Source organism: Erinaceus europaeus, chromosome 6 (assembly GCF_950295315.1).
Source record: "Erinaceus europaeus chromosome 6, mEriEur2.1, whole genome shotgun sequence".
Taxonomy (NCBI): Eukaryota; Metazoa; Chordata; class Mammalia; order Eulipotyphla; family Erinaceidae; genus Erinaceus; species Erinaceus europaeus.
In genome coordinates, this window is record NC_080167.1 from 53,302,334 (window position 1) to 53,325,720 (window position 23,387).

General features: G+C 44.7%; 1 protein-coding gene across 2 annotated transcripts in view; it reads right to left on the minus strand.

Moving 5' to 3' along the window:
- The window catches only part of ITGA8 (integrin subunit alpha 8), a 183,721-nt gene extending 162,504 nt beyond the window's left edge, over positions 1 to 21,217 (minus strand). The window contains exons 1-2 of one of the 2 annotated variants that reach the window (XM_060192219.1): positions 20,453 to 21,217; positions 19,569 to 19,702 (exon numbers count right to left, since the gene is read on the minus strand). In XM_060192219.1, the coding sequence (XP_060048202.1) occupies positions 19,569 to 19,702; positions 20,453 to 21,006 (688 nt within the window). In that variant the 5' untranslated portion in view covers positions 21,007 to 21,217. The remainder of the gene's footprint in view (positions 1 to 19,568; positions 19,703 to 20,452) is intronic. The other variant, XM_007526133.3, reaches the window with a different exon arrangement.
- Between the last annotated feature and the right edge of the window lie 2,170 nt (positions 21,218 to 23,387).

Genomic DNA, 23,387 nt, shown 5'->3' on the forward strand with positions numbered 1-23,387 from the left:
ATAAACAAGATTTGAGAACACATCATTTCTCACTGGTGTCTCTGCTTCGTGTTGTTTCTTGAGCGAGTGAGAGAAAGCCGGTTGGATTTGCCTTCCTGCTGGGTGTCACCCTGCATGAACGCCAACAGTCCTGAAGAATGCTTTCTTCCCCTCCCTCTCTTTCTTCCTCTGGTAAACCAATAACACATATATTATTTCTTTTGAAGTCATCCCAAAGGTTTGTGTTGTTGTTTTCAGAATCTTTTAATCTCTTTTTGAGATCTCTTCTTTTTTAGTTGTCTCTAATTTGTCCTTTATCTTGCTAATTCTATCTTCAGCTTCATTGATTCTATTCTCTCTTCCCTCTACTGTTATCTGGAGTTTATATATTTTGTTACCCTGTTATGACACTATTTTAGCTTGCTCAGCTGGTTGTGTTCTTACCTCAGCTATTCAGCTTTCAGCTCTCTAATAACCTTAAGATAATTAGTGTTTTCTTACAGGGTCTCATTAGTTGTTTCTGCATTTCTGATGACAATTCTTTTAAACTCTTTACTCACTCCTTTGATTATTTCCTTAACTCGTGTTTGGATGTTGACCTCTTTATTTTGTGCTTCAACCTTTGGGGGGCTTTGAGCTGGACTGTTGTCCTGGTTCATTTCTCCAATATTTCTTCTTGTTGGTTTAACCATTTTATATAGTATGTTATGAGGTCCTTCTCTCAGTACTTTTCAAATTACTGATCACTCTTGCCTGGATTGACTTGTGTCAAAATAAGGTAATTAAAAATTTCACAGTTGTGGAAATTGACAGTTGTTTCAATATTATTTTAATCCCTGAGTTGGAGCTCAGTGGCTTAAAAGCCTCTTTTGTTCTTTTTCTTCCCTGTAGGCTATGGGAGCCTGAGGGCTTTTAAAGTATAAGTAGGCTTCTTAGCTTAGTCACTGACTCCTGACCAAGAGATAAAGCAGGGTGGGACAGAGATAATCTAGTGGTTGTGCAAAGAGACTCTCACAGCCCCACTACTAGGCCACTGAGGTATAGATCTCCTGAGTTTCCTGATTAATTCTCCGCTGATGTCAACATAGGGCCTCCCCACTGCTCCTCCAGATTCTGAGGGCAGTATCAATGGAGACTCACAGTTGCATTTGGTGAGTCTTAGGGGAGTCCTCTTCTCCCTTAAGCCATCTTTTTGTTGGTGAAACAGACTTGATGTGTTGTCTCAACTGGTAAACTGCGGGACTGTTACCAGCCACTTAATCTCTCCCTAGGCTCCTCTCTGTCCATGAGCCACACGTGTTTGCACTCACTGGTGATTTTGTGGGTTCCTGAAGTCGTTCTACTCCTTTCTTATTGCAGTCTCAGGTGGTCTCCTTTGGTATTCCTAGTTGACCCGGGAGAGGAGAGGAGAGAAACACAGCTGCTGCTGCTCTGTAGCCCCGCCTCCAGAAGTCTCTATACAAATTCTTTATTTTTAATTATTTTTTATTATTGGGTAGAGAGAGAGAAATTGAGAGGGTAAGGGAGATAGAGAGGGAGAGAGAAAGAGAGACACATGCAGCCCCCTGCTTCACCACCCATGAAGCTTTCCCTCTATGGGTGCAGACCAGGTGCTTGAACCTGCATCTTTGTGCACTATAATGTGTGCATCTAACCAGCTGCATCACTGCCTGGTCCCTACTTCTATAAATCCTCTGGATTTTTTAAACTCAAACATTTTAATTTCAAAAAATTCCAAACAAGATTTGGGTTGGTTATGAAAGTGTCCTTTCCCAATTTCTAACCCTCCTTAATCTGAATGTGATTCTTGCAGGTGCAATAACCCATCCCAAGATTTAGTTCTCTCTGCTCCATACTACTGCTCAAGAAGCCTTTGTTGCTAGTGCCGCAGGATAGCCCACCAGATAGATTACCTGACAGGATGTGTGCTACCCCTTACACATGGCCTGAGTTCAAGCCCCAGCACTGCATGGGAGGATCACAACACTGGTGGAAGCTTCACCAAGAATACAGGTTTATAAAAACTGATAGAAGAAATGAAAACATTCTAAAATTATAAATATAGATTAAAGAAAATGTGTATATTATTTGTTATTATAATTATTTTTTAATAAATTTCTATATTTACACAGAAAAGCATTTTACACACACACACACACACACACACACACACACACACACACATTTCTATTTCCTAATTGCCTCCAGGACTGTTACTTGGGTTTGGTGCATGTACTACAAATCTACCACTCTCAGCAGCAGCCACATTTTCCTTTTTTTTTTTTTTTCAATTTTATTTGATAGGACAGAGAGAAATTGAGAGAGGAGGGAGAAGTACAGAAGGAGAAAGAAAGGAATATACTCACAGGCCTATTTCACCACTTGTAAAGTGTTCCCACTGCAGTTGGGGACTGAACTTGAACCCAGGTCCTTGCACATATTAATGTGTGTACTCAAAATTTTTTGAAGTGACAACTTCAGAATGAATTATTTCCTGGTTGCTAGTGAATGTACATTATTTCTAGAGTACTAGTTAATAAACCTGTAGGTGTCACTTTATGAAAAGATTCCTTTATTTTTATTGAGAAAATGTTGCATTACAAGACTGTTGTTGTCGTCTCACTGATCTGTTATTGTTTGGATATCAACATGATTTCTGTCCAAATTCTTCTCTATATGCAAAGAGATGTAGGCCCAGAGCATGCATACCCCAGACACTGTGACAAGTAGGACTCTGACTGGGAGAGACACTCTGGAGAGATCTGGTAAAAAGAAAAGATGGTGAGACCATTTGCTTGTGGGAGCTGCATGGGCATCACTGATGGCAGGATGTGTTTCCTGTTGCCCTGAAATATCCTCAGACAGTTAGCCCTGGGGTGCTTCTTCTGGCAGCTAAAATCAAGACATAAGTACCCCTGGTTTCTTGATCTTGAAGCAGTAACTTTCCTGCCCTCTGCACTCCTGATCCTTCCAACAAAAGCGCAAACCTCTGAGGGGCCAGGTAGTGGTGCACCTGGTTGAGTGCACACCTTATAGTGTGCAAAGACCCAGATTCAAGCCCCTGGCTTCCACATGTAGTGGGGAAGAAACTTCATGAGCAGAGCTACATATCTCTATCTCTACCTCCCCCACCCCTCTCAGTTTCTCTCTGTCTCTATTTAAATATATTTTTAAAAAGTAAGCTTCTGTATCTCTGTAGCGGAGTCCTTCCAAGCTGTAATACTCAATGTGGCTTCTGTTCTGGTCAAACTCCAAGAGACACACTGATAATATGAGGGAAGCACTGAGGAGAATGGGCCACATGCTCTTCAGGAGCCAGGAGAAGGCTCTGTCTGTGTCAGGGTTTCTGGGAGATAGATGGTGGAGACCATCCGTTACCTATGCAACTCTTTCTTGTCTTGTCACAGGTCACTATCTATATGTCTGTCTGCATGTCTACATGTTTATATGTCTATATGTTTATATCTATATATATAGCTAGAAAGAAGACAAAGCCATAAGGTAGAGGAAGGTTTAAATGAATGAGATTCAAGATTTTCTAGGTAACTGATAACTGTTAGACTATTAACAAGGCAAATAAACAAATGAAGATCTGGATGGAAAAAGTTTCAAGAAAAAGATTCAATTTATTTAATATGTGCCACAGTTCCCAGGTCACTTCTCCCTAAAGGAAAGTGATAAGCCATTTGGAACAGATCAGATTCAAAAAAGGGCAAAACATTTGTTTCTTTTATGACACAAGGATCTGAAGGGCAGCACTGGCTGCAGTTGGATTGTGTAGACTGCAGTACTGACAGTGACCTCATCCACTACAACTCACTTCTTTGACACTGGCTGGAACCCAGTTCTGTCATATCACCAACCCCTGAGACAGGCACACATGGGCACACCATTCTTCAGTTGTGCCTTTTCATCATGTCCCCTCTAAAAAACTTACCCTGCCGTACACACAGCCTTTAGTTAGGAGAGAAATCCCCTTCCTTGGCACACTAAGCCGTGTCACAGCACATATTCCTCGACTGTAACTATGAAACACAGTTCCTCTCTTCTACCACATCTGTCTCACTGGGTACTTGTAGTACAGTGGCAGACCCATTAACCAGAAAGAACATGGAGAGTATCCTCGGTATGGCCAATCCTGCAACCCCTAGTTCCATTCAGTAACCATTCGCTGCCTGTCCTATCTTCTTTTAAAAATATTTTGATTGGGGGATTAATGGTTTACTGTAAATACGGTTTACGGTACATGTATAAAAGAGAGACTCCTGCAGCATTGCTTCTCCTCTTGTGAAGCTTCCCCCCTTACAGATGAGGGCCTGGGGGTTGAACCCAGACCTCATGCATGGTAATTTGAGCATTTTACCAGGTCCCCTACCACCCAGACCAGCCCCCATCCTTCCTTTTAAAGCTTTCAAATCCATCTGCTTCTTTCCAGACCACTGACACTTCCCTAGTTGGGACCCCCATTTATTCAGTCTTAGTTGTTGCCATGCACTTCCAGCTAGTTTCTTTTCTTCCAGGCTTGTCTACTCCAAATTATTCCTCTCTCCTGAATCCAGGGTTCTTTTTTGTTGGTATGCATGAGACCCCTTCTGTTTCATTTGGTTTAAATCCCCCCTGCTTAACACTATTCTATTTACATAACCACTTCATTCTATTTACATAACCACCGTTAACAAGTACCACCCTCCCTCCAGGGCATTGGTGGTTCAGTGATAGGATTCTCGCCTGCTCTGCCCCCTCCTTGTCACACTCTGATTTTCACCAGTCACTTTTCTCTCCACCCTCTCTATGTCACATCCTGTTTCCACCCTACTTGGCAAGTATATATAAAGACAGCATTGTGAGTTTTAGGGTACTTGAGTTTAGCTTAGCTCGGCTTAGATTGGGCTGCATCCTGAATGAATAAAGAGATACTGCTTACAGCTCAACCATGAGTCCCTGGTCATCTGTTTCCCGCCCGTGAAGCCAGCCCAGCGAAAACAACATAACCCGTCGAAACAACATATGGCGCTACAACGTGGGACTGGACCTGCGCAACTCCCAGATAAGTGAAGACTTTGCCTACCTATGCACTATGGTCTTCTCTTCTACTTATGAAGAGGTTTGCCAAAGCCTCTACTGTTTCATTATGAGACAGTTTCTCTGTCTCTGGAACATTTTACTCTGGGCCACACTTCGGTTCCCTGACCAGGAACTTCGGTTTCTTATGACTGGGATCATAGAGCTTGGGAGATGCACGGAGATTTCTCCTTGGACTTTCTGGATTCCCTCTCCCATATTTCCTGAGGAAAAGGACTACATTTTTCTCCGGGCCACAATTTGGTTCTTGATGACCGTGATCGTAGACCTTGGGATATGCATGGGGATTTCCCCTGGGACTTTCTGGACTTCTTCTCACATGTTTCCCATGGAGAAGGACTACTCTAATTTGAGGAGTGTTCTCCAGTACCCTGACAGCCCCCAAGAATGGAGACACGTGGTTAGTTCTACTCTCCTGATTGGATTCTTTCTTCGATGGGAAGACACTTTTAAAAATGGATGCCTGAAGCAATCCAGCAGGAACAGTCAGAAGCACCCTAAATGGAATTTCGAGGAGCTTTTTGGACTAGGACGCCCTCCGGGGACTCTTAATCCTACATGGTGAGATCCTGATAATCTGGTTCAAGTTGCGTTTCATAAGAGAATGATTTGAATGACTGAATTTTTGTTTGACATTGACTTAAAAAAAAAATGCTGGACGCAGCCATGATTTCTAGAGACATCCAGAAACAATCCAAAAAATTGTTTTTTCCTCCTTTGATTTCTCTTTTACGTCTTGACATGAATCTGAAACATTTAATCCTGAAAACTGTATGAGTTATGGGTGGGGCAGATAGTGCAATGATTATGTTAATTATTCTCATGCCTGAGGCTTTTAACCATGGTTCTTCTGTTTACCTTTCCACATTTTATTGAGTTTAAACTGTTTAAACAACCTTAAAATCATACTAGAAAGGACTTCCAATTATAATGGAGTTATCATTTATAGTAAACTTCTAATCTGCTACAAGTTTTCTTTGACAAGTAAGTGAATTTCAGCTGTCAAAGTCTTCACATGAAAAAGCATCTACTCAAATGGAATTCCTGGAAATCCATTTGGATCCTGTTCTCTGACATTGCCCACAAGATGGAATGACTATAACACACCCCCGGAAACCAATGATGAGAACTGGCACGACCTGAAGAAACAGATTCACAGACTCCAAAGCTCACTCTCTACAGAAACGCAGAATTCTGGTGGCTGACATTCCCCATCGAGACAGATGTGCAGCGTTTCATCCTCTGGCATTTTCTTCTGTGGTCAGCTACTTTGGACTGACACCTCCATCGGACTTACTGGTACACGCTGCTGTGTTTCTCAAAGACTAACTTCAGCCAATTGCCTTGAGACTTTATAGACCATGTCCCCTCACCTGCAGGCTCTGCCTCAGAGGCAGAAAACTCTCCCTCCTTATTAGGTTATGCCCATAGAGGCAGGAAACGCCCTTTGAGGCAAGAGATGCCCCCAGAGGCATGAAGCACTCCCAGAGGCAAGAAATGCCCTTTCGCCTGCTAGGCCTTTCCCTTTGAGGCAAGAAAAGCTCCCCTTGGCATCACACTGGTTATTGCTGCTCACCTATTTTGTTTTCCATGTCTTATGCCAGTTCTTTTGAAAATGCCTGTACGATATAGGTTTCTGTTCACCCTACAATGGCCATTAGTTAAAAAGAAAGGGGGAATTGTTGGTATGCATGAGACCCCTTCTGTTTCATTTGGTTTAAATTTAATCCCCCCTGCTTAACACTATTCTATTTACATAACCACTTCATTCTATTTACATAACCACTGTTAACAAGTACCACCCTCCCTCCAGGGCATTGGTGGTTCAGTGATAGGATTCTCGCCTGCTCCGCCCCCTCCTTGTCACACTCTGATTTTCACCAGTCACTTTTCTCTCCACCCTCTCTATGTCACATCCTGTTTCCACCCTACTTGGCAAGTATATATAAAGACAGCATTGTGAGTTTTAGGGTACTTGAGTTTAGCTTAGCTCGTCTTAGATTGTGCTGCGTCCTGCATGAATAAAGAGATACTGCCTACAGCTCAACCATGAGTCCCTGGTCATCTGTTACCCGCCTGTGAAGCCAGCCCGGCGAAAACAACCTAGCCCGGTGAAAACAACACTTTGTATTACCTTATTTTTTGCTTTTAACTGGAAGACTGCTTAGTAATGACTGTCGGTAGTGCTAGGGAATGAGCCTGGGATTTCCTAGATACCGCACTATCTCCCAGCCCCAGAGTTCTACCTAAAATGCAAATATTCTTTAAAAAAATTATTATCTTTATTTATTGGCTAGAGTCAGTCAGAGATCAAGAGGTAAGAGGAAGACAGAGAAAAAGAGAGACAGAGAGACGCCTGCAGCACTGCTTCACCACTCGCAAAGCTTTGCCCCTGTAGGTGGGAACCAGGGGCGTGAACCTGGGTCCTTGTGAACTCAACCAGGTGCGCAACCACCGGCCCCCACAAATATTCTTAAAACCAGTCCTCTATAGCTCTTAGCCTGTTAATATCATTTCATCATTCCCAACCACAAATTCCAGTCCCCAAAATTTTTCAAACTCTCCCTCTTCTTTGATTTCTCACGCTTAGATAAAGTGTCTGGGAATGTAATAACTTGTTGCTAGATGCAGTTGGCGAAACACGAACTCTCTGTATGGCACAGAGGTCTCCTTCTGGATGTCAGAAGCACAACATGCTTCTGTTTAGAGTCCAATAATTTATTTGCTTCAAGAGGTAATGAAAACCTCTCAGCATGGGGATCTCAGGAAGCAGACTAAATGACATAAATCTCTTCAAGATGACCTCAAAGCAGTGTGTCTTGGCACAGGATATGATTGGGTTTCAGGATGAAGGTTGTATAAACTAGTCTCCCAATAGCACTTGAGAATGTATTTACATTAACCCTGCTTCGAGGCTGTGTTTTCCCCATGACCACATGCCTGTGCCCAAAAGGTGCTGTAGCAAAAAGATCCCAACCGGCACTGAGCAAAATGACTCCTTTTGGAGTTAAAAAAATTACCATTTCCAAGGTGAGACAAAATGACACTTCAGAATTAAATCTTCTGTACCTGACATAGCCTTGGGTGGAACTGTTTTTTAGATCTGAAATCCTGGCACCAAACAGGTCAAATCATATGAGAGGGTGAGGAGGGACAAACATATATTCTTCCCACAGAGAAATTCAGACTTCTAAATCCACATGGGGGCCTGAAGTTAGCTCATCTGGTACAGCACACACCTTGCCATGCACGAAGCTCTGCATTTTAGCTCTAGCATGTGGAGGAACTATAGATAGTGAAACAGTGCTTTCTTGTTGCATCTCTCTCTCTCTCTCTCTCTCTCTCTGAAAAAAAAAAAATCAGCCCAGGAGGATGCTCACTGGCATCGTGTATGCCTCAGTCCTGAGTTCATTCCACTGAGGGAGATAGACTAGAATGCTACTCAGCTGTAGGATAATGCTGTGCTTGGGTTTGAACCTGTGACCTCTGGGGCCTCAGATATGAAAGTCTGATGTGCTATACTTCCCTCAATTTTTTCCAATAAATAAATTCATGTGTGTGCTCCTTGACATTCACGGTACATTACTACTCAATTCATTCTGCCACTCGGCCACTATCCTTTACGTTCTTTCCTACTTTCTCCTTCTAACCCATCCCTTTGAGCTGATAACCTTACTTCATAGAAAATACGCAGAGGATTAAAAAAGACCATTTTCTTTGTTGTACTTCCAAACACAGCACCACCACTCCCTGCTCTCTTTTCCAAGGATGAAATGCCTCTCTACCCCTGAGGCCAACCCCTCCATCTGTGCAGGAGGCCTACTCTGTCATCATTGTTTCCCTCTCAAGAATAGACTTCAAACAAGCTCAAATAGCTTCGTTAATTTCTCTGGTCCTAGTTGTAGCAAAACATGGGGCAGAGAGGATCCAGACTTGCTGTCTGTCTCTTGTTGGTTCTCTCCCTTTTCTGTATGTTCCTCTATGGTTGCTTTTCACCCATGAATAGCTGCCCATTGCCAAATCAAATGTTCCAATATTAGCCCTCACTTCACTGCAGCTCCCCATAACTTTCATCCTCAGCTTCACAGCTTCCTTTTCCTAACTGACCACACACATTCTCCTCTAAGGTGTGTTACAGGGCTGAGCCTCCACTTTGATCTTTCCCCTTCTTTCTGCTCCCTCCCTGGCCCTTCTGTTCTCTCTGTGCTTCTCCTTTCCTTTCCTCAGCATTCACACTCACTCCCTTAACTGTGGTCTTAAATATCAGCTACATGTTCATGACTTCCAAATTTAAATCTCCAAGTCTCTTGCCTGCGCTCTAAGTTTATTTATCCAACTGCCCATTTGACATCACTTGGATGTCTTATAAGCATCTCTGATTTCACATATCTGGACTCAAGTCTTGATATTTGCTCCAACAATTGCTCCTTCCCCAGAGCTCCCTGTCTCAGTCTCATTCCTGTCTCCAGTCAAAATGTTCTTTTTTTTTTTTTTTCCCGTACCTTGCCTCTAATCCATAATGAGATCCTATCAACTGCCCTTTCAAATAAATGCCAAATCCAAACCCTTCTCAACTCTGACTGCTATCACCCAACCCAAACCAAGCTTCTCTATCACAGGCCAATGTGAATAACTCCTTTGCTTCTGTTCTTGCTTGTCTGCAGTCTCTAAGACTGACGCTCGTAAAACATGTGGTTCACTACATTAAATACTTACTCAAGGCCCCCACTGGGTGCCCGTCACTTTTCAGAATAAAACCCTCACCTGGCCTTTAAGGAGATGGCTATCACCTCACCTACACCTGGTTCTCTGGCCTCCTTTCAATTGTTCTTACCCTGACACACACACCCCCACTCTGCTTCACCCAGTGCTCATCCTCCACTTCCACACACATGGTCTCACTTCAGATATTCACACTGACATTCCCTCCCCCACATAATGCATGACTCCTTCCTGGATTAATATAGGCCTTTATTCAGATGTCACCTCAAAAAACAAAGTAAAACAAACAAAAACACTTCTCTGATTCCCTGTGATGAGCAAGATAATAACCACAAGAAATCCTACACCTATTTTTCATGAGACACTGGAACCTCGAGCATGTGCTGTGACTACTGCCTCCCTGGACCAACATTTACATTATTTTAGGAAAATACAAACACTAAGAAAGGAGAGACATCCTAACACCTCTCCACTGTCAATGGAGCTCCATTCATCCATGGCAGTACTCCTGTGTGGTACCAGAGCTCACACCCAGGTCCCGCTAATGGCAAGGTGCATGTTTTACCAAATGAGCGATCCCCCAATCCCATGACATCTCTATCTTAATCTTCAGAGTTTATGAAGATGTTAAGGTTACATCGCAAAGGGGACTTATGGGTTGAATAAGGTTTTTGACCCAGTGACCTCAAGGCCGGGAGATACTCTGGGATGGTATCATATGTTCTATCTGCTGAGCCACCTCCACAACCTAAACACTTTTATTCTCGTGCTCTTCGTGGCAGAGATCTGGGTGACTACTACTGCAGCCTGCATGGTCTCAGTCCCCTTGTTAGTCCCCTGTCAATTCCACTTAGCCCAACTCAACCGCCATTTTGGTCAAGGGTCTTAACTTGCTCCTAACTTATGAAAATAGATACATCTTAGCTTTGCAGAATATTTCGCAGCCTTACTTGGTAATGAGTACCATGGCATACCCCAGAAGAACGACTCCAAATAGATTCATTACTCACTTCTGGCACAGTTGTAATATTTTTTAAGGAAAAACATCTGATCATTGCCCGTCACAGATCATGAACTAGGCATTCATGTGGTGAAACATAATACAACTTAGTGAATATTCCTGGATGTTTTGACTCTCAAATGCCTCCCATAGTCTATGGCCCAGAGAACTCTCTGGAGCTGTGGTCACTCTGGCTTTGCCAGTAGCCTTTATAGCAAGTTCACTAAGCACAGAGCAGTATGAACAAATTGTGAATTCATGTCTTCTAGCCAGCTCAGCTTATGCTAGTGTATACCACATGGCTCTCTTATTCTAGAAGGTTCTAGAAGCTGTCAGTTCTGACCACCACGTCTATCTTCCTATTGATACAGAGATAATCTAGAATGAGAACAGATGATATACTACACACTCTTATTTTAACCCATGTATTCCTTTTACTGAACATACCCTGATCTCTGGTATTTTTTGAAACATCAGCTATATGTGAGTAAGTGATTTCCTAAACTATTTAACCATCTACACCAAAGATAAAAGAAGGAGCAACTATGATTTCCTGAGTCCGTATAGACAGAGGCTTACTGTGGTCTTCATTGTTCCTCTTCACAACAGTGTAATGAACACTCACTTCAGTTAGGAAATGCTGAATGTTCTATTATCTTTATTTTTCCTGATCCTAAGCAAGAAAACTATTGGGCATTTTATTTGTTTAAATGTTGCTCTGGAAAATGAACTTGGGGCCTCACAGAAGTGTGATACAGCTGAGCGATCTCCACATTTCTTTGCATTTTTTTGTTTAGAAAGAGAGAGAGAAAGAGAGAGAGAGACAGAATCACAGCACACCATTCACAGAACTCCCTTTGGTGCCATTTGGTGCTAGGAATCAAACCCAGGGATCCATTTGGTAATGCACATCCTCTACTGAGTGAGCTATCTGCTAGCCCATGTGTGTGGTCTAAAATGTCGTATAGTGTGTGTGTGTGTGTGTGTGTGTGTGTGTGTGTGTGTGTGTGTGTGTGTGTGTGTATACGTACACAAAATAGCTCAGTTGGCAATGCACTACTTTACCATGTGTATGACCCCTGTTGCCAGTACACTACAAAGGAAACTTTGGTGGTGAGCTCTCTCTCTGCCACTATATAAAAAATAAAAATAAAAATAAATAAAACTGTCTTAGAAAATGGAGAAATGGTGGCTGGGTGGTGGTACCCCCAGTTGAGCACACGCATTACCATGTACAAGAACCCAGGTTTAAGCCTGGGTCCCCACCTGCAAGGGGAAAGCTTCCCAAGTGCTAAAGCAGTGCTACGGGTATCTTTCCTTCTCTCCTTCTTTCTCTCCTTGTTTTCATCAGGGCTTCACTGTTCTGGGTTAACTTTTTCCAGACAGAGAAAGACAGAGAGAAAGTACAGAGGGAAACAGAGAGGAGAAACCATCATAGCACCAAAGCTTTGTCAGTGTGGTGAAGACTAGGCTGAAACCTGGCAAAGTAGGCATCCTCCCAGGTGAGCTATTTCACCAGCTTTGCCTGACAACCAATCTCTACAAAGATTTATTTTTAAAATGTGTGTCCAGCATAGATGGTATGGGGGGAGGGCTAAACCCTAGGTGGGACGTCAGGCTTGCATGTCCTATGCTCTGCTCTTGAGCCGCCTCCACAGTCACTACTGAAACAAGTTAAAGGGTGAGTGGCACTGACTTTGGCAGAGCTTGGAGATGATGATACTCTAAACAACTAGACCCAGCAGTCAGTCTTTCCATATGGCTAAGGATCACTCCTATTCTTTCCAAACTTCTCTGGAAACTTCCAGGCAAGAGTACATAGGAGAATAGCACCATGTTTTAGGACAAAGGTTTTAAGTTTTAACTTATTTTCTGTCTTAAATCTTTGTGTAACATAATCCAGAATTTTATTTATTTATTTATTTTTACTAGAGCACTGCTCAGCTCTAGTTTACGATGGTGCAGGGGATTGAACCTGGGATTTTGGAGCCTCAGGCATGAGTCTCTTTGCATAACCATCATGCTATCTACCCCAGTCCAATCTAGAACTTCTAAGGACATATTTATGAGAAAGAAAGCTCATGCACATATAAAGTGCCTAGGATCAAACTCACACATGTAAATCCTGAGATCTACCTCTGGGCTACCTCCCTGGTGACTTAAATAATAATTGTTAGATGAGTGCTCATAGTACTATGATCAGTAACCGTTTCCTCACACCTCCTCAGAACCCCCCGGTTGTGTGTCTGGATGAGGCAACACAGGTTGCAGCTGAGTCTGTCCACAAAGCAGGTAAAGTGTGAGCATGCCCCTCAACAGGACAGCTGAAATGCCCACGCATGTTTTCAGCTGATAAGGGGGGAGGCTTTTGAGACAATTCCCTCCTTTTCCCCAGAATGCCGCCACAGCCTGGATGGCTCCCGCCAAGTGCCTGGCAGCCTGCTCCATCACTAGGCTTCAGCTTCTTGAAAGCATTTTGCAGATTAGGCACCAGGCGCCTCCTGCTCACACTGCTCAGCGAGCCAGCCCCAGAGTGGATCTGGTTCCCATTTCTAGCTGGAGTTTCAAGGACTTCCCTTTTCTAATTGCTTCCTCGGTCGCTGTTAAACCCCTGCCTCCTCCCTACTCCTGTCAGAACTCCAGAGCTTTCTATCCCAGGAAAGTCTGAGCTAGTTGGGATTGAAGCTGAGGATGTCAGTTGCATCTTCAGGCTTGTCCATCAGGCAAGGTTGCTTTTATGGGTTGCTTCTAGAATAAATAAGTGAGTCTTCCCGCTAAACCAGCTCAGCGACTCAGTGAGGCTGGTACTTAGCAGAATGGAACCTTCTGGCTTAGAACATGCATGTCTTTTCCCTGTAGCAAAGCTTCTTCCTTCATGCTTAGCAGGAGTGGGCTCTCTTGCAGGCTACCCTCCTTTTCTTTAACTTCCAAAATTCAGGTTTCTGACACCCTGACTTCCATTACATTTGCTTTATTCCTCTGCTATGTAGCTCTGACCTCCATTTTTTGTTTTGTTTTGTTTTGTTTGTTTCTGCACAAAAACTGATTTCTTTCTGAGGCAGTTGGGCAAGCAAGAATTATGCGACTAATATGTTCTCCAAGCTGCTCATGAGAAAGTGGGCACGTCTGGCCAGTCCTATCAAACAGAGCCCTGTACCAGTCGCCGCCGTGCCAGATGCTGGGAGCTGCTTCTTATTGTGGTCTCACTCAAGACAAAATGAAACAGACCCCCCCAAACAAAGGCTTCCGGTCTCCAAGCTGACTCACAGTGCCAGCAAAAGTCTTACCATGTCTGAGCTTTGAAATATCCTAACCAAATGGTCTTCCATTTGAAGATTTTATTTTTAGATCTAAAGATATGAAATTAAGGCCAGGCAGATTCTGGGAGTCTGTCTCAGATGACTTCTGGATCTCCCAGCACCTCCCATCTCTTTCTGGTCACTCCCTCCCCCCCCCCCCCATCCCTAATTAGGAGAGGGTCCCAGCTGGACAGTCTATGCAGTGTGTTCATGTATGATGATGAGCACCACTACTGCCACCCTCCTCAGAAGGCTTCCTCTGAGCCTTTGGAATAATCAGATGCACTATATTTTTGTTACTGTTGTTTCCATTTGTCCTCTTATTATTCGTGAGATGAGTGTTTGTTTTATTTACACACACATACTTTTCAGTCCCATACTGTAATCTAGCATTTCTCCATACATTGGTTTGGAAATACACACACACACACACACAACGTACCTTGATTAAGAAGCAACCAGAGGGAGTGTGTCCTATTTAAGACAGGGGCATAGTTTTAAAAGTTCCTGAGACAAAAATAAAGGCAGGGCCAGGTAAGAGGCTTCAGTGGTGACCCGAGGTCTAACCCTTACAACCTCAAGTACCAGAGCTGAGTAGTGCAGTGGTGTCTCTCTTTCTTTTTCTCTTTCTCATAAATTAAAAAAAAAAGTCTTGGGGGCAAGCAGTAGTGCAGTGGGTTAAGTGCACATGGCACAAAGCATAAGGACCCGTGTAAGGATCCCAGTTCAAGCCCCCCAGCTCCCCACCTTCAGGGGGTTCACTTCACAGGCAGTGAAGCAGATCTTCAGGTGTCTATCTTTCTCTCCTCTTCTCTGTCTTTCCTCCTCCCTTGATTTCTCTCTGTGCTATCCAACAACAACATCAATGGCAACAATAACAATAATGACAACAAGGGCAACAAAATAGGATAAAATGGCCTCCAGGAGCAGTGGATTCATGGTGCAGGCACTGAGCCCCATGATAACTCTGGAGGCAACAACAACAGCAAAAAAGATAGTCTAAAACAAGAAGTCTTTAGTTAAAAGTTTTGAAGTATGGTCCAGGAGGTGGCTCAGTGAAGCATTAGACTCTCAAGCATGAGGTCCTGAGTTCACTCCCTGGCAGCACATATACCAGAGTGATGTCTGGCTCTTTCTCTTTCTTCTTTTACCTTTCTCATAAATAAATAAATAAAATATTGTTAAAAATAGAAAGTTTGGAAGTGAAATAATTTAATTTCATGATGGGGGAGTTTTATTTTAATGAGGAGGGAAAGATAGAGAAACCGCACTTTGGAACCACTTGACTTTGAACAGAACAGGAAAATGATCCACTCTTTGACTTTGCCCCTCCCCCATGGCCACATGCTTCCGGGAGCTTTCCTTTTGCCCTGACTTGAAAGGCCCACAGATTGTAATAGTATTTAAGCATTTGATGGGCTATGCTGTTCCCTGCTTCTGCATTTAGAATGAGAAGAAAAAAGATTCAAGTTATAGAATGAAGTGAAAATAAAATGATTTAACTTATTTTTTTTTCTTTACTAAAAAATAGTTTAAAAATCAGGCAGTTGACCTTAAGTAAACTGAAGTCCAAGATCACAACCAGATTCAGAGACTAAATTAGAGACCAGCCTTCCTCCTTCCAAGTCCAAGCTGAGAGAGTTTAATAGGTGGCCACCCCAAGAGCCTGAGAAAGTTAAAAACAGCATCATGAAGGGGTCAGGCATACTTAGAATGTCTTGAATTCAAAGCAGTAATGAAAGCAGACATGGTGGAAGGCAGGGAAAGTCTGACTACCTGCGTGGAGGACTGTCTTCAATATGATATATACTTATGTCTGACACAGCAGAGTTAAGGGTAGTAATGTCAGTTTGTGTGTATCGAGCACTGATCCTCGATACTGAATCAAGAAGAGAGATTTTGGGGCTGGGAGATATCTCATCAGGTAGATCACATGCCCTGCTGTGCATGTCCTTGGAACTCCATGGGTGGTGAGGTAGGGCTATGCCCCCCCAGCCAACATGCGCGCACACGCACACACACACACACACACACACACACACACTGTCTCTCCACCCATCTTTCCCTGAGAATTGGGCTAGGGAGGCTACTATGGTGGTATCACTTGTGCATGAATCCATAGGCTCATTCCCTGGTTCTACATTAAGAAAGATACACATATGGAGAGAGATTTTCTTTCTCTTTGTGTGGAAACTGCTTTGCTGCCTTAGCTGCTAAAAGGTAAGGCTGGAGGCACCTGATGGTGACATGCTATAGGGAGACCAGGGGTGTGGACAGCCCATCATTGCTGACACAGAGAGCCTTTCCACCAAAACAGCTTTTCTGCTCAGATCTTATTTGGAGGGCTATCTTAATGTAATTTGTGAAGTTAACATTGAGGTGAGGATGGGAGAGTTGAATCTCTAAGATCTGACCTTGAGCTTGCACTTCTCTGCACCCCCCACCCCCCAACTCTTGGAGAGAAGACAGAGTAAAAAGGCAGATCTAACAGTAGGAGGATCTTTTCACCCCTTTCTAACACTTAACCTTGTGTGAACTTGGATTTTGCTTTTATTTTATTTTTAATACCTCTGATGCCAGTTTTCTTGCTGGTTAAGTGGGCTTTACATGATTGTTTTGTTGTTATGGATAAGCAATGTGGTAGCAAAGTGATGAGCACATAGTAGGCGTTCAGTAAATGACATGCTTCTGTCTAGCTACCAAGTTGACCACAAGAGTCAACCCATCAGTAAGATGTTGCCTTTGGCCTTTCCTCCTTGCTGTGTATAGGGACCATCCTCTGCTCATAGAAATCATGCTAAGATTGAAAATCCCTGTCCCGCTGACCCTGCCTCTCTTTCATGGGGGGAAGTAACGAATAGAAATTATGTGATGTGTAGGGCACCAGCACCCACTCAGGAACAAACACCTGAGTCTGGTCCTCTGATCCCCGAGGTTCTTAGGCCCACAGTACCCCCTGATGGCTGAGAGGGGAAATGTCTTTTCTCTGGGTGACACTCTCAGGGTTTTCACAGGTCACCACTTCATTCATTTCACCAGGAATGAGCCACTAACTTCTCACAAGCCTTGTTTGTCCTCTTCTGCCTGACTTTTCATTTTCATTTTCGTATTTAATTATTGCAAGATCATTCCCTTCCCTTGGTCACTTTTTTTTCCATCTGTAAATCTTCAGATAACTATAATTGTGATTGCTAAGTATTCCTATAGGATGAGTGGATCTGTCTATTTGCCAAGGGGGGATTAAAAGCCAAGCAAACATATACTTCGATGTAAAAAAGGCAAAGTGTAGAAACAGCAGTAGGAATCACTAAATCGCTCTGAGATCTCTGGACATCTTACAGAGCCTATGTAGAAGATGACATCTTCCCTCTCTTCTTTCTCCAAGAACCACTGATCTTTTCATGACATTCTTACTGTTTTCTGATTGACTCAATTGCTGAAATTGACCTGGTTTGTGCCCTACTGTTTTATAGCAAATATAATCCAGCTACACTAAGGGTTCAATGTGGGCTATTCTGGAAGCCATAGCATAATTTCTCAGTACTAGTTCTCTATGGGAAGGGACATTCAGGCCTCCAAAGAGTTGCTTTAGGATGACTTTTGGAAAATAGGGGCAATCATAATTTACCACTAGATTGGGGAGGGGTAGTGGTCTTTGTTCAAAATTCGCATTGCTGTCTTGATTTCATGTTTCTACTGAGTCACGGCGTCTACTAGATTGAGTTGGTAGAACAGTATTTGGGTATGACTTATCCAGGCAGACACTCATCTTTCCTTTATCAAAGGAAGTATCCTATCCAGACCCTGCTTTTGTGTATCAGGGGAATGCTCTAGATGGTCGTTGATTTCCTTTCTATGACCTTTGATTGGATTTAAGTTTAAAATCCTTTGTAAAATACAAATGATTTGGACATAGACTATTAAAATGCCATAGAATCTATACTTAAGTGCTCTTTTTTTTTATTTTGTAAGTTTAGCCTCAACAAAAAGTCAGTAAGTTGAAGGCATTTCACTAAAATCCTGATTAAATAACTAGCTGAAAGTTTTCTTTTGAAAATTACCATCAAGTGGCTTAATTTTTTCAGCTTTGAGTTATTAAACAAAGGAAAAGTTTATACAACATACACAAAAATAAATAACTTCATAATAATTTAGATTATTATGTCTACTTGTAGATACACATAGAAACAATCTTTTTTAAAGCAATTTATTTGTTTATTATTGGATAAAGACAAAGAAGCTGAGAGGAGATGGGGAAATAAGAGAAGAGAGACAGCGAGACACCTGCAGCCCTGCTTCACCACTTACGTAGCTTCCCCCCTGCAGGTGGGGACCGGGGACTTGAACCTGCATCCTTGTGCACTATAACATGTGCAATCAACCAGGTGCACCACTGTGTGGCCCCAAAACATAATCTTCAAATACTTTTATAAAAACATTTTCCTAATTCGGTCACAATGCAAGGCAATGCTTACACAGAGTTTGTGTTTTTTTTTCTCCATTTGAAATGATTTCCATATCCGTAAAATTGAAACTATTTTCTCCTTAAAATAAAAAATGCAAATCTGTTTTTAAAAAAGTAAAAGGTAAATACCACCCATCAAATGTCATCAAAACTGTGAAAATGGATGTCCCACACATTCTAAATGCACATAAACATGACTATTATGAAGAATGACATCATAGAAAGTTTCATGGGGGCAAAAGGTATTTGAAATGACAGTATACCCAAGAGCATTATTTGAGCTGACCTATTCACTCTTTCTTGGGAAGAGACGTCTGCCTTGTGATCTCATACTCCTTTTGAATTCCTTAAGTTTTGGTGGGACAAATTAAAACACTCAATGTTAATGTTTTGGGAAGCATTACCTTTAAATTATTTTCTCAGGACCCAAAGAGAAAACACCAGAGGAAAATGTAACCAGCCTGAATTGTTTAAAATGTATTTTCCCTTTAATTAAATAAGAAACATCTGTCTAGGGATTTTAGAAATGAATGTAATCCATCCACACTCTGCCTGCACGAGTTTGCATCCACTGTCCAATATTTTGAAAGAAAATTCTTTCTTTCTGTAAAGAATTAAACAGCAACATGGGGCTGATGTCTGGTCTGTGGTGGCCCCGTCTGCCCCTGGGGTCTGGGTACCAAAGCTAGGGAGCTTTTTCCCAGCTCTGGGCTTGGGAAGTGACCAAATTCTCTCCAGAATCAAGACTAAGGTGCAACCTTTGTATTTCTCCAAAGCAAGCTCATCTAAGGACCCTAAGGGAACGCTGTTTCTATGATGCCTCCAAATATGCAAGGTCATGATCTTGGTCTCTTCGCCTTCTTCACTCACAAGCTGATTTCTCTAGGGACCTGCCCAGCCCACAACACAGACCCAACAGAGAAGCCGCTAGAGTCCAAAGCAGAGGGTGGCCAGGAGATGGATGGCTCAGAGTCTTTGCAGCCTCACCCAGGGGGCTCAGAGAATGACAGATTTCACTTACTGGTGGTGTCAAACGGGATCTGTTTGCAGGGGGCAGACCCCTCCGCGGGCCAAGGGCAGTAATAGACCGCGCCCCCTTCCACGATGTCCGGCTGGCTCGTGTTGGCCCTGGGCGCCCCCACCAAGACGCTGGCCCTGCGGAAGGTTGGGAGACCGTCATTCCTTGCAGATCCTGGCAGTGACTAGCGCCCTGATCCCTGCGCTGCGCGCCCTCCAAAGAATCAGGGCGGGATGCCGGTGAACGTAGGGTGCAAAAATGAGTTTGTGATGGAGAACTAACCGCCCCACACACACACACCCTCTCCAACCTCCCCAATTGTGATTTCCTCTTGGAAACCTCCGGATATCCAAAACCCGGTTTGAAAGACAGGGCAAACCATCCTGCCTCTTTCTGTAGGTGGAGCTGTGTGTGCAGCAAGAATGGGGAAGGCGAGGGGGGCGCATCAGAGGACAGAGCCCAACTGCCGGGTGCAGACGGTGCCTGCACCAGACACTTAATGGTTCCCGGCTCTGTCTCCACAGACCAAGCTGCGGTCCTTGTTTGAGGCGGCTCGAGTCTGTCCTTCAAACCCTCGAGTCTGTCCTACAAACCCTCCCGACGTTTGTACGGGGGAGAGGGGAGCCTCACCCCACCCGCATCCCAGGACCTGGGAATTGCATGTAGAGTGGCTTCTCTTGTCTCTGGTTCCGAGTTCACCAGGCGTTTGGAACAAGGAAAGGGGGTGGGGGATGGCATGGCAGCGGGCAGCGGGCGGCGGGGCTGGATCCCCAGTGGGTAGCGGGATACAGCTCAGCCAGCACCTCTCATAGCGCTGCCGGGACGGGCGCGGGGCTCAGGGCTGCGGGGCAGGGACCCAGTTCCGAGACCGGTCCGGGGCGACTTACGTGCGCGCCGCAGGTATGTGGAAGTCCACCGCGTAGCCGAAGTAGCTGCCCTCGGGGCCGCTGTACACCGTGAGCTTGTCCACGTCCAGGTTGAACGCCTGCGACGCTGGGGGCCACAGTATCCCCAGCGCGGCCGCCAGGCCCCAGAGGGGTGCGATCCGTTGTGCCCGGCCGCCCGGGGGACTGCACGCCCCGGCACACATGGCCTGGCCCGGCGAGTGCTGCCGGGTCTGCGGTCCTGCCCGGCGGGAGGGTAGCACGGGCTCCCCAGGTGCCGCGTCCCGGCTCGGAGCGCGCAGTGCGCGGTGGCAGTGACAGCCCGGGACGCTGGGCCGCAAGTCCGGTGCACTCTGCTCCCCGCGGGTTCCCTGGCCGGCTCGGGGCTGGCCCAGGGGATCCCAACCCTCCCCCAGCGGGCGGGTGGGCGGGCGGGCAGGGGTACCCGACGCGCTCGGGGCGCCTCCTGGCGGCAGTTTCGCGGGCCGCGCGCGGGTGCTGCAGGTTCCCCTGCTGCCTAGGCGGGAGCCTGGCGCGGGTTGGGGCGACCTGAACATCTCCGGGGACCACCTCTCACCCGTGCGGTTCAAGCTGGTGCTCGTGGAAACATTGCCTCCCCACCTCCGCCCGGGACCAGTCTGCTCCAGCTTCTCCCAGCCTACCAGCACCCCACTTCCCGGCGAGGCCGCGCCCCCTCTCGAATCTCCTCAGCAGCCCGGGGACCCCTTGGGTCGGTGCTTTTTGTAGGTGGATGAATGACTGAGAGTTAAAGCTGCAATTCAGTGTTCCTCTCCAGCCCGGGCTCCACCCCACCTCCCCGCAGGGGTGCCTTATAAAAAGGCTTGATGTAGGGCTTTTCTCTAAGGCGCCCCTGGGCATGTTAAATGATTTGGTACTAAATCGTGGTGACCCGGAGTAATTGGGATGGAGACTGGCAGTTGGGAATTCAGGTCTTTACAGCTCGCCCCCAGCAGGGGCGGCTGCTGGAGGTTGAAAACTACAGGGGTTCAAGCTTAGGTTCCAATTCTGGTTGTTCTTGATTCCTTTCTGTGTCCTAGGCGTGGGGTGGGACGGTATGTGTGTAGGGGAGGGCGTGGGAGGGATCTGAGAGAGAACGAATCTGTAGAAAAGGTTGTGTTGTGTTGTCCTTACCTAACTGTATGGTAATGGAGCAGTTAGGTGTGAATCCACGTGGAGCCAGGGTTAGATCGAAACGGTTTCTAATGCAATTTAAAGAAATTTGGTGGCAGATCTTCAGACTTAGGCAGGAACTGGAGGAGGCTTAGCTTTGGGCAGGATGGTCGGAGAAGAGTAAAAGATAAAAGACACTAAAAATAAAATGGCAGGAATTGTGTAGTATGCAAAGAAGAGAACCCGAATCATAGACTGGATTAGGAATTGGTGGGAAAACTGGGATGGATAGACCCCCTCGAGACAGGATGATAAGGATGTGGACATTTATTGAGACAAAGGATGCTTCATCCTCAGTAGTGACTTGGCCTGCCTACTTGAATCCTGCAAAGATTCGAAGTTTAATTGAGAGGAAGTGTGAAAAGGAGAGAGGTTGTTAGAAGGAAGAAATATATATCTACTGTCTGTTTGAGGAACTGAATGTGATTAAGAGAAGGAAGGGAGGGGAAGCCAGAAATGTTAGTACAGAAGAGTTCAGAGGATTGAAAATAAAATGGAAGTGGAAGGAATAGCCGGAGTGAGAAGGTGTTGATTTAGATGAATGACGAGAGCAGCATCAATGAGCAGGGGAGCTGGGTGGGAGGTAGATGGTGAGTTCCATGCTAGACTTAGTGGATCTGAATGCCATGGTGCAAGCCCCTGAGAGCTGGAGTCCCAGCTGTTCCTTTAGGATGGGATTTGGGAGTCTGTTGAAAAGTGGTGTTTTGGGGGCCAGGCAGTGGCACACTTGGTTGAGCTCACATATTGCAATGCCCAGGGACCCAGGTTTGATCCACCAGTTCCCACCTAAATGAGGAAAGCTTTGCTTTGGTGAAGCAGGGCTGCAGGTGTCTCTCTGTCTCTTGCCTTCTCTATTGCCCCCTTCCCTCTCAAATTCTGGCTGTCTCTATCCAATAAATAAATAGAGATTTAAAAAATTAAAAAAAGAAAAGTGGTGCTTTATCTTCTATTCCATCAGAACTGACTTAATAGAATGTTTCCGTTTTTTTAATATTTATTTTCTCCCTTTTGTTGGACTTGTTTTATTGTTGTAGTTATTATTGTTATTGATGTCATCATTGTTGGATAGGATAGAGAGAAATGGAGAGGGGGGAAAGACAGAGGGGGAGAGAAAGACACCTGCAGACCTGCTTCACTTCCTGTAAAGTGACTCCCCTGCAGGTGGGGAGCCAGGGGCTTGAACCGGTCGGGATCCTTACACTGGTCCTTGCACTTTGCGCCACCTGTGCTTAATCAGCTATCCTCCACCCGGCTCCCGGAATGTTTCAGTTTTAAGTCTCGATTTTGCTCATCTTGTCCCTAAAATATCAGGGCCAAGGAGATCTCTCAGCAGGCAGAGCCTGTGATTTGTGTGCATGAGGTCCAGGTTTGAAAGTTCAATTCTCAGCACCGCATTTAACAAATCTGTTATAAATGGATCTCTCTCTCTCTCTCTTTCTCCCCTTTCTCACTCTGTGTTTCCCATTTTTAAAAGACTCAGAACTGTGGTCTGGGAGGCAATGCAGTGGATAAAGCTAAAGCATTTTGCACTCAAGCATGAAACCCCTGTCCAGTCCCTGGCATTGCATGATGATGCTCTAGTCTTTCTTCTCTCTCTCCCTCCCTCCCTCCCTTTCTACATCTGTCATAAATTAAAATAAATCTTTTAAAAAAAATCTACAGTTAAAAATACCGAGAACTTATCAATTATCCAAAGCTTACTGCCAGGCTATCACATTTGGACAATTTCCTACCTGGAGAGCCCTTC